Genomic DNA, 12,513 nt, shown 5'->3' with positions numbered 1-12,513 from the left:
TTTCATACCATTCCTTGTCCCTTCTTCAAACGTATTGGGTAGGAATCAGTTCCCTTCCTACTCTTCTCTTTTTTTTCTTTATGCATTTTGCTTTAACAAATTTGTCAGAATCTGTTTTTGTAAAATGGGACATGCTCCAAAAGAAAATATGTTTTCTTCTAACATGGAATTCTCCAAGATGGAGTCCCATTAACAATAAGTTATGCTGGAAAAGGCCCCTACAAATGTTCAGACAAAGGCCCAAACATCATAGACAGTATTCTTCGTTTTCAACAAAATGGGCGCAGACGTAAAACTTTATTTAGTTTTTTTTTCCCCAATTAATTCTCTTACAAATGTGTTTCACTTCTCTACTCCTCAAAGCAGGTTATAATTATCTGTATCTTCTGCCTGGCCTCGTTGACTTTGGAAATGTATTCAAGTGGGAATTGAGAAACTCTTCATGAAAGGTATATCTTTGTTTAATAACAAAAGTATGACTCCAATGAGAACCTGTGCTGGGATTCAGGGACACACGAGTGGACACAGCTGAGAGATATTGATGCACTTGAATTGGGTAATGTGAATGAACACTGATATGGCTATATGTATTACGCTTCACATTGCTTGTTGTATACTGCATGATATAACCACAAATAAAAAACAATAAACTATGACAATGTTGTCGACCTACTACTGCCAATTTCAAGAATACTTACTTGGTTTTAACTAATAATTAAATGAACTGGCAAACTAGGGAGCCACATCATTAGTACAGTTCTGCTGAAAACCTACAGGAAGAATATATGGAAACACTAGATAGCATACCACACGTTGCCAGCAAGTGAACAGATTGAAAAATTAGTTTTCTACATGGGACAAAGGAAAATTTTCCATCAGACAAATAGATATATGAGCATATCCTCAATGCAGACTCCTCCCAAAGATGTATAGCTATAAAAAAGCTTGCAGGGACATCATGCTGTATTTTTGAGCGTATTAAAAGAATCATTTGCTTTACAGGTATGAAGAAGAATCACATTAGGGAGTAGGCCCACAGAATATCATTTCTCAAAGTGACCCAAGGAAATACAAAGAAAAAGATGGTTAAAATGATGAAATATCTATAAAAGTGATTGCAATACACTATCACAAAATAGGATATTCTATTAACTCATTCTTAACAGGCGGCAACACTGGCTGAGCTAGAGAAAGAAGTTCAGGTCCTTTAGATTCATTTAACACATCATCATCACACATACATACACTAAATATGCTTATTAATTCAAGTCAAATATTCATGACATGTTACTAAGTATCTGTCAGAAAGATTTTTGTTTCCCAGTACCTGAAGTCTCCCAACAACCGAAGGCTTTTTCCATCTATCTGGGGAATCTTGATTTTTGATATAATAATCCAAGACTTCCTAAAAAATCAAAAATGAGAGAGATAATTTGAAATAAATGTGCATATTAGCATAAAGTTATTGTTATTTGCAAATGTAAAAAGTAATCATAGATTGATTAAAGCATTGGACGCTAAACTTTGACTTTTTCATCCAATAGCAATAAAAGTCTTTCAGAAAGGCAAAGCGACTGGGAGGACTTCCTAGAAGGATATAGGCTTCCTAAAAACCTATCAGTATGAAGTGAAGCTTAACTGCTGGACATTCTTCAACTGTTTGAGACGATTTTTCCTTATCCATCCATACCCTTAAGGTTGCAGGTATACTTGCACGTAATTAAACTCTATTTTGTACAAAACTTCTTTTAATTTACATATTTGGTAGCACCCACATACAGTACCTAAAGCAACAACCTGAAAGGGTACTACTTAGGATAATCTTTCATCTGCCTAAAGTTCGACGTGTCTTTGTTTAAAAACCTTTAAAGTTTTCACTTTAGGAGCATGAGACAGAATGACTTTATAAAAGTGAGGTAATTTAGAATAAGGTGACTCACAACACATACCTATAAACCCTCTGAAGTTTTCATGTCTACATTTTTTTTTCTGGAGCTTGAAGGTGCCCTCATATGGCCATAGGAATAAGAAAAGCCACCCTGCGTGAGCCTTTCACAGATGCAAACAACTGTTATTAGTGTCCAGGTATTGATTAGATCATGGCTTTGCATCACAACTAGAAGGAAGATGCTACTGCTGTCAAGCAAAGGAGTTGCAGATGCTGGTTTAAACCCATCTTTCAGGATTGTCTTTTGGCATACGTATGGAACGGGATTTATGTTTTGGGTTTTATTTTTTAAAGAATCGGACCAGCCAATCTCTAATGTTTGCTGTACACCTCCACCACAAACCCTTTGTTAAAAGGTTAGGGGCTTTCCATGTATAAGCTTTTGATAGCATAGTTACATGCAGAAAGCACAAGACTGGTTCGCTGGTCACCGAGGATAGAGCATGCAGAAAGTCCTCTTCAACATCCCAAAGTGAACTGTTAGTACTTTTTGCAGTAACTGAAAGTTTGTAATGTCTTCCAAAACCTTTCGATTAATTCACACATACACCATATGGGCAAATAAGACCTCATCTCCTTATACCCTCTTCTGCCTCAATAGTAGTTCCAAACATTGTCTTTCATCTTATCATCTTACTGGGGTAATGTACCAATGTAACATTCATTTATGTGCATTTGCTTTCTATCTTGTGCTGAATGAGGACTAAGCCGCTATTTATAAATACTAAGCAAGAAACTCTGTGAGCTCAAGCTGAAACTCCTTTTGCCATTTTATAATATATATGTGTTTGATATGGATCCTTTATTTTAAGTATTCAATATTAGTAGGGAACTTCTCTTGCCTGGGTGCCAAATAACAACAAGTCTTCCACTGATGTGGTTTCTCTATTTGCCCCTTGTTGCACTACGGGCATACTAGCCCAATGAAACAGCTGTGTTATTCTTTAAACATCTCTCATACCTCATTGATATCTCTTGCATATTGTTCCCTTGTTTTCAAAATGCCATTGACAAACAGGTGATCTAGTTTGGGGAAATTGTTCACTGGTCATCCTAGATAACGCGTGTGAGGCATGTCAGGAAGAAAGTCAGGATTGTATATGATCAGTGTCAGTGGGTAAGGGGAGTTGGGTATCACCACCTTAATCCAGTGTGCCGATGTAACGGTGGACAGCAGGGGTGCTTAAAGTTTGAGTTTTCTAGGGTGAATCAGTGAGGAGGACTCAAAGAATTTGGATGCTCTGAAATACGTTTACACAGAGAAATATCATTAACATAAAGAATGACTGGATTAATTTAGGATGAATTGAAATAAATGAGATTCATAGATACACTAAAGGTTCAAGCTGACAGACTAATGAATGCAGTAGGCGTTTATCCAGAACAAGTGCATCAAGGAGCATTCTTCACCTCCTGTAGAAAGCAACATTGTCTTCTATGGGATAGTCACTAAAGGTTTCTTAAAAGTACTTTACATGTTTCCTGTTCCAACTTATAACATGGACTAGGTGTGGTAGATGGCTTATGTTATCTCGGCAGAGTGTTAAGGATTCTATGTCTCATGCTGAAGTCACATATGACCTCATTTTAGAATGCAGAGTGTTGGGCACTTGGCTGGGAAGAGAGAAGAGAGTTGGATGTCTAGGCTGTTGGTGGATAGGATGTTCCAAAAAAGAACCTACTTATAACTCAATGGATCATTAAGACTTCTCTTTTACACTGGCGACGAGGGTCCTTTGGAGCGTCCGAACACAGAATCCAATCTCATAAATTTGGATTTTGGACTTCAGAACATTTTTCTTCAAGCAACACCTTTTGGAAGAAATTACCAGACTTTTGTGAAGAAACTCTTTTCTCAAACTTTTTTGCTTCTATCAACTTCATCTGATTTCCCTCATTTTAAGGTACTTTTCTATTGTATTGCGCCTTTCCCATCTCTTCGGTGTTTGTAACCATTTAAATTTACCTGCCGCAACCGTCTAAGGAATCTCTCTTGCGCCTACCTCAGCGCGCTCCCCAGCGTTCTGCTTCACCACCGAGTGACAGGCCTTCCAACTTTGCGTGCTCTTTGGAGTGCAGCACTTGCGCTACATCGCGCCTGCTCTCTACAGTGCGGCTCTCGCGCTACACCGCGCGAGTAGAAAACGTTTGGATTGTGCGCATGTCGCGTGCTCCTTGAAGTGCGGCCCTCGCGCTTCATCGCGTGAATAAAAAAAACATTTGGATTGACTGCACGTCTCCTTCCGGAGTTAAAAGGAAGTTCAATCCTCGAAGGAAAAGGAAATATTTACTAAAAAAATAAGGGGTATTTCCTTTAGAAAACATCCCATTCGTGATCGGAGTTTCTTCAATTGAACAAGAAGATTAATTGCTTTTGAAACTAGGAGGAATAGACGATTAAATGGTATAACAGTGAAACTGAAACAAATTATACCAAGGAAATACTTGGTTAACAAGCATATAAGGCATAAAAAAAATATATATATATTTTCTCTTATTAGTGTTGGTTTAAACTCTAAGAATGCAAAATATTTCACCTCCTACTTTCTTCTTAAGCATGCCTGGGGAACCACCAATAAAATGGTCAAAATGGAAAAAAACTTTTCTCCATTACTCTAGGGTCTGTGGGTCTAATTTGTCCAATGAGAGGAAAACAGCCCTACTTATGCACTGTTTGGGTTGTGAGGGACAGGACATTTTTTTAAATCTGCCAGACCCTGGCGATGAATCTACAGATCTAAATGAATTTGAAATATGCTTGAAAAAACTTGATCTACATTTTTTACCCAAGACTAGTACCATCCTAGAACGCTATCATTTTGGTAAGAGGGAGCAAAGACCTGGCGAAAGCGTTGAAGAGTATATTACTGCTCTTAGGAAACTAGCAGCTACTTGTAAGTTTGGGAGCACAACTGAAGAAAGAATTTGTGATCAATTTATGTTGAGGTGTGCTAGTGGCAAGATGTGACAAGAGTTATGGAGCAAAGATGACCCGTCGTTACATGAAGTTGTTATTCTAGCTAAGAGTGTAGAGCATACCTTAGCTTGTGTTGAGGAACTTGAAAAAGGAAAAAATGTGGGAGTAAATAAAATCACTATGAAAAAAGAGCAAATTGGTGCGAAAGGAAATAGTAATGACAGAGAGGAAGATAAAAATGACCAAGGAGAGGGGAACAGATTCAGAGATGCAAAGTGTTTTCGTTGTGGGAACAGTGGCCACTATGCATCTTATAGGAAATGTCCAGCGATTAATATAACCTGTAGAATATGTAACAAGAAATACATTTTGCCAAGTGCTGCAAATCGCAAAAGGGCCTGACACCAGTGAAAGTAGTCGAGGATTGCATATTGTCAGTTTCCATCGGTTCTGAAAAGAAAAAACATCCAAAAGATGTTGTCACCATTCTAGGTGTGACAAGTGAAATGCTGTTCGACTCAGGAGCATGGTGGGCGTTGATCTCCAATGAAGTATTTGATGAACAACTGAGTCACAAAGTTGAACTGAAAGACCCTGATGTTATTCCGGGAGGTTATGGAGGACAAGTCATCGATCTAAGAGGATATTTTGAAGCAGAAATTTCTTTCAAGTCCAACACAATCTATGGGAAAATGTATGTTCCTATAAAAGAGGACAGTGTTCTGAGTTGGCCACATCAGAAAGGCTTAAGAATTATTCTGGACCCAAACTCTCCCACTCCTGTCATGATCAAGGATGAGTTTGTTAATACATTGCAAGGGGTGTGTGAACTTGCGGTGCAGAAGGAGGGGATCTTACCGGATTTTGTTAAGGAGTACAAAGAGGTTTTTAGTGAGAAGTTGGGCTATCTGAAAAGGTATACCCATCACATAAGGATAAAAGAAGGGTCAGTTCCAGTGGCTGCAAAAGTACGTCCTGTTCCCTCATTCTCCTTACTCACATCACACCTAATAACGTTCTCTGGTGACAATCGAGTGTTCGCCTTACGATCTCTAAACAGTTCAAACAGGACTTTCCCTGTAGTAGAATGAGGCATGACTCTGTAAGCATGGAGAAACCTTTTAAGACCACCTTTCCAGTTCCTATTGGATGCAACCTCAAATTGTATGCACTCTTTCACACACCTGTTAAATCTCTCTACTGTACCATTCCCTTCGAGATGATACAAGGAACACATTTTATGCTTAATGCCATTCTTTTGAAAATATTCTTCCATTTCACCTGAAACAAACTGTGGTCCATTGCCCGTCACCACCGTATTCGGCAGACCCTCACGACCGAAAATATTTTTGAAGAATTCAATAATTCTCTTAGTTTCAATGCTACTGCAAATTCCTACTTCCGCCCACCTAGAATACTGATCAATCAAAACCAAAATGTAGTTAGATCCGCCTTTCCCATATACAGGTCCAACAATGTCTGCAGCCACTATATCCCACAGTTTGTTAGGCATGTCCCTAGTACACATTGGCTGCACTCTTGTTTTGTAAACCTTATCACTGTTGCAACAGTCTGGACACTCCCTTACCATCCTTTCGACCATCAAGTCCATATCTGGCCACCAATAATTAAGGCGAATTCTAGCTTTCGTCCTACTCATCCCTTGATGTCCTTCGTGACCTAGCTCAATAATTTTTCTCCTCAAAACTACTGGAACTATTAATCTTAAACCACGTAACAGGATGCCATTCTCCACCGATAACTCGTCCGTCACTTTCCAAAATCCACTCAAATCCTTGTCCCGTTTAGTATTACACTTCCATCCGACTCTAAGTTCCTCACACACTCGTTGTAGTACAGGATCTTCAGCTGTGATTTTGTGTCCAAGGTATTCAACTTCAGTTTTGCAGAAAGAACACTTCTTTAACTTTAGAGTTAAACCATGGTCTCTCAGAATATCCAGAACTCTCCTAACCCTCAAATTATGTTCATTCATTGTCCTACCATGTATCAAGATATCGTCCTGAAAACACTTTACTCCTGGTTCGGAGCCAAATAGACTGTACATTAACCGTTGAAAAACTGCTGCAGCAGATACTAAACCAAAAGGCATCCTTATGAATCTGAATGTGCCAAACGGAGTAATGAAAGTGGTGTAGTCTCGTGAATCAGCATGCAATTTAACCTGATGGTACGCTGAAGTCAGATCAAATTTGCTGAAATATTTGGATCCAGATAGCATCGTGACCATTTCTTTAATGTTTGGCAAAGGAAACTGATCACTGACCACACATCTGTTGAGATTCCTCAGATCAATGCACAGCCTTATCTCTCCAGACTGTTTCCGTGCAACAACTATTGGTGAAACCCATTCTGAGGACTCTACTGGCTCAATAATTCCCTCTTCGCACAATCTCTTTATTTCTCTCTCCACATCATCCTTCAAAGAAATAGGTACAGTAGAGAGATTTAACAGGTGTGTGAAAGAGTGCATACAATTGGAGGCTGCATCCAATAGGAACTGGAAAGGCGGTCTTAAAAGGTTTCTCCATGCTTACAGAGTCACACCTCATTCCACTACGGGGAAAGTACCGTTTGAACTGTATAGGATGCTCCAGCAAAGAACCTACTTATAACTTAATGGATCATGAAGACTTCTCTTTTACGCTAGTCATGTCTGACATGGACCAGGCCAGTTTAGGAAACAGTTGTGACTGTAACATAGATCTGACAATATATTGGATATCTCCCGTTGTGGACATACCAAAGAGTATCACTTTGACCACACAAAGTTTTTATTATTCTAGATGAATGTCCATAGTTTCATTTGAATTTTACAGTTACTATGGCTAATAATAGTGGAAGAGCCCTTTCTACATATAACAGATGAGGCATTAAGTCAATTTTAATGCAATTGAACCTGACCATCCAAGATATCTCTAACTTTCCCTATCTACAGAGATCGTCAAACACGGTGTCTACCAACAGTGGGATATTACTACTGGAGACAGAGGGGAAGGCTGGGGCAATAGTCATCATAAGCTATTTAATAGTGGGTTGTGCTTCACTGAAACCACGGTTTTCAAAACTTTGGCGCTCTTAGCTAGGTGTATCATAGTGCCATTTGTCTTGGATGTTTGGTAGTTTAGTTTAAAGGCAGAAACTGCAGCAAATCTCTATAATCATGACTTAAATGTCATGCCCGTCCCAGCTGAGTCAGGCAGGAAGGACTGATTGTCATCTGAGAATAAAAGTAATTCAAACTGCCTAACCTTGGTGGTTAGGCCCCAAGTGCCATGATTATTATCAATTTTAAGAATAAAAAGTTTAATGGAGAGACAGAACACCAGTGGGAATCAGGACAAATCGACTTGGTAATTTACTATTGCATTTTAACAGTGTTGACTGTTGGGTAAAGTTAGATTTGATTAATGCAACAGGAGGCATAATTTATACATGAAAGCTCCAGCTCACTCTTTTTAATGCTTTCTCTATGTCTAGCAAGAGAAGACACATTAAAATATTCTCATGGGCATCCTTATCAATTGCACTGAACACTAACCTTATGTTATCTAAGATTTTTCATCCTTCAATAAACCATGCCTGATATAGCTAGATGCCTCTATGTCCATTAGTGAGAATTTTTGTGTACATTTTCAATATCACAGTTTAACAGAGAATCGCTGCATCCTCCTCATAGAATGAATACATATGATTGTCCTATGGGGGGCGCTAAGATATTGCAAAAGTCATACATATGTTCTTTAGGTCTGAGTGCAAGGGTTAAGTTTGAAAAAGTTGCGCTGTGACTAGAATCGTGAGAAGGCATCCATGAAGCCCTCATCAGAGGTCTGAATATATACTGTTGAATCTTCGACCTATTTTTATGTAATTGCGAGTTTAGACTAGCCAAATTTTATAAGCTAACAGCCTGTTGCTTTATCGCCTAATTCATAATAATTTTATTTCATATTTAATAATTTGTGTGATGTTATTTTAATGAGGAGGGCTTCTAGTTCTCTTCTTACCTTCCCTAGCTTCAGATAAGCCATTCAGAAGTATGTACTTCTGTGTTCATTTTCTAGGGTTGGGACTTCTGCCTCCAATTCAGCCAGTCTCAATTTGACTATTTTATTAAAACGGCTGTGTGTGCTATGAGTTGCCCCCTCAGTAGTGCTATGGCTGCATCCCATACTGTGACCAAGTAAATGTACTTTTTGAGAGTCTTGTGTATTCTGATACGTAGCAGAGAATCCTGAAAGGCTGTTTCATCTAGTTTCCGTGCCTGAGAGGGCTGCGAGGTCAGTCTATACAAGATCATAATCATCGTAACTGGGTATGTTTGAGACAAGTTTGATTGGATATGTCTACAGAGACAATTTAATTAAGAAGAGTCCTCTATATCAAACAAAAGTCAATGAGTGAGAGGGATCTGTGTACATTTGAATTAAAGATGTCTTGCTCTCCAGAATGGGTTGTACACCAAGCGTCTACAAGGTTTAACTCTGTCAAACAGTTCAGTTGTGACAGTAGAGTTGCTGTGCTATGCCGTGTGGAAGATGATTTCCCTATGAACAGGTCAAGGCCTACAGTAAGATCTCCCCCAATTTGTACTTCTTCTCCCAATCGTGCCACAGTAGGGAAGAGGCCTGTATAGAAAGCTTCATTATTGTCACTGGGCCATTTATCAAGAAGATTCAATACACTGCTGTGTTACCTGCCCTTCACTCCCAGGACCCTTACCTAATTATCTGTAAGTGTTGACTCCAAGTTAAATCTAGAGTTCAATCTTATCAGTACACCACTAGCCTTTACTTGCAAAGTAGAACCTCAGATTAGGAAAATCTGCAGCCAACAAGTGTGTCTCTGGGATAATATTACTTCTTCCCCTTTAGTATACAGCCACTTCAATAGGGCTTTTCTTTGATGGGGGAATTTAAGCCCTGTACTTTTGATGTCAAGACCTAAGCTTCATGGACAGCTGTAATTATTTTATATGTGGCAGGAGCCACTAATCATCAATTCCTCATCTCTGTCGTTCTGCAGCACGAGGGATAAGACAGCTTCCACCAAGTTGGACCTTTCTTTCAATCTTGGTGCAGTTAGTGATGCCACCTTTAATAACTGATTGTTTAACATTTTCAATAAAGTACATCCAGTACAAAAAAGCCAAAACTAAGAAGAAAAAAACAGTTTATGACAATTATAAAGCAAACAATATTATGTTTTAAGTCAATGCTCTTGTAAATGATTGCTAACATTCTTGAATAGGTGAATAAAATGGAGACTCAATCACACATTACTGTGTTGGGCAAGTTCCATGAAAGAAAGCGAGTGCGAGGGAGAACTTCCATCCCCTAGTGTCATTTTCGGGCGCTAGAACGCCTCCCGGTGAGATTTCCCAGAAGGTCGCAACTGGTCACATTGAGAAAGCTGCCACTGGAGCAGAAAATCTTTGTGAGCGGCAGAAAGAAGCAGCGCCCTCGGGCACGCCACGTGGTGCCATTCGTGCTGATTTTACAATTTCTATGTAACTCAGCAGAATTCTGTGGAGGGAAACTCTGCAAGTTCCGCCCAGGCCTAATTTTGGGTCAGAGTGTAACAAATATAAAATTGGAAATCATTGACAGGATAACTAATTAGGTTGATGATGAACTGAACTGTTTCCTAAATATACAGTGAAATAGGAGCAAAACTAATACCACTATGGATGTTTACTAAGAATTTGTTATTGGTTGTTTGGTTTTGGGGTGGAAAATGTGAAAATAGAACCTTTTTTTAATGAGGTACTAGTGAGCAGGTCAGCAAGGATACTGACCTCAAGAGGTTTGAGCAGTGTAGACCAAACCATCAAAATAACCTTGGTCTCTGAAGCTTCTTTCTAGTGCAGCTTAAGAAAGTGTGATGTGTTGTCACTTGTTAATTTGAAGTGAAAGTATATGTTATCACACAAATACATCCAAATGTAAAAACATCAATTACATTGAAAAGGACATTAAAAAAATGTTTGCTTCAACCCCAATGTTGCCTATGTAAAAGCTACTGTTTCACTCTTCAGCTATAATTCCCCTTGGAAACTCATTTTCTTTTAGCAGTTTTTTGAATGCTCACTTACAAATCAGTATACAGTGCATGTTTGGCAGCTAATTGTAGAGAAGTTGCAGGGAACTTTGCACTGGAAAGAATCTAAAAGCTGTTTGTTTGGTTTTGAATACTAGATAATATGGCTTCAGCAATGACACTTAGGGGGTCATTATGACGTCGGCGGAGGAAAAAATCCATCCACCGAAGTCCCGACAGGCAGGTTGCTGCCAGTGTGGCCGTCTTCCCACGATCCCCATTAAGAGTTTCCCGCTGGGTCAGACGCTCAACAGCATTGTCTCCAGCTCCGGCGGCAATGCTGTTGTGCATAGGGTGCCACAGCACCCGTCGTGATGTTCACTGTCTTGCAAGCAGACAGTGAATATTGCGACGGGGCTGGCCCCTCTGGAGCCCCCTGCACCCTGTCTCCACCAGTCTTTACATGGCGGGGCTACCGCCATGTAATCGCCGGCGGAGAAGGGACTCATAATCCCTAAGGCAGCGCTGCTTGCAGCGCTGCCCTGGCAGATTAGGACTGCCAACACCGCCAGTCCCTTGTGTGGAGGAAAATTGTCGGTGCTGGTAGTCCGACTGTGGCGCAACTGCAACAGTCATAATGTGGCTGTCAGACTGCCACATTGGCGGCGGCCCGATCGCCACTGCGGCCCTGGCAGTCGTAATGAGGCCCTTAGAGTTTCCTGCTTTGCTATTTTCTAAAGCTATTCACTATAACTTGCCACGTGTGTGTTTTATATGTATATAAAATAACCTTTTCAAAACATGTTTCACAACTTATAACAACAATTACTACAACACAATTTCCAATTCTCTTAGAAAATGAACAGTTTGATCCATAAAACGAACTAAAACACACTTCAGTGGCAGACATCAGTTTTGCCTACGCTTCTTGTGACTTGCAGTCATATGTTTAAAATGGAGATACAATACTAAAAGTAATAGAGCTCCTGCAAGACTTGTAACAAAGTGAGAGGCATATGTGGCGCTGCAGCATATGCGGCGCTGTGAACATACCAGCATCCAAATCTGATGTACTGGCCCTACTGGGCAGATTAATGGTTAGAGACCTCTGGCAGGAATTGACAGAAATTGTAAGAGTCATTACATCTGCTGATACTCAATACATAAAAGGTGTTTGTTCTACGAAAACATATATGATAGGCCCTATTTAGGTTACAAATGTAACTTCACTTCAGAAATATTTTTCCTGTTTATATTGAGCACTGAATGCTTCCCAATGGTAAATTCATAGTTTTCCGCTGATAAGGACTAATGCTACAGGGAGCAAGTGACAAATGTTGAAGCGTTGCATTATTTCCAAAGGTTCTCTTTCACCGGTGTCTCTTGCACAGTCATATATTCTCTCTGTCTCTGTAAAAGCGGTTTGCTTGCTCGCTCATTGTCTCATGGAATCATATAGTTTGCTGTGATTTGGGAAAATACGGTCATTGATTTCATCCAAACAGAAAACCATTCCCTAGGATGACAAGTATAATAAACCGCCAATTTTGGAAAGAGTAAAGAACGTTGCTGCAGTACAGTGCTTAAT

The 12,513-nt window shown here is 39.6% G+C and overlaps 1 protein-coding gene across 1 annotated transcript in view; it reads right to left on the bottom strand.

The window, feature by feature from the left end:
* ACAD11 (acyl-CoA dehydrogenase family member 11) overlaps window positions 1–12,513 on the bottom strand; it is a 269,487-nt gene that overhangs the window by 125,783 nt on the left and 131,191 nt on the right. Inside the window, exon 10 of the mRNA XM_069211890.1 lies at window positions 1,328–1,405. Coding sequence (XP_069067991.1) covers window positions 1,328–1,405 — 78 coding nt within the window. The remainder of the gene's footprint in view (window positions 1–1,327; window positions 1,406–12,513) is intronic.

This window comes from Pleurodeles waltl, chromosome 10 (assembly GCF_031143425.1).
Source record: "Pleurodeles waltl isolate 20211129_DDA chromosome 10, aPleWal1.hap1.20221129, whole genome shotgun sequence".
NCBI lineage: Eukaryota > Metazoa > Chordata > Amphibia > Caudata > Salamandridae > Pleurodeles > Pleurodeles waltl.
The sequence above is the reverse complement of the archived record's forward strand: the minus strand, read 5'-3'. Positions and strand labels throughout refer to the sequence as shown.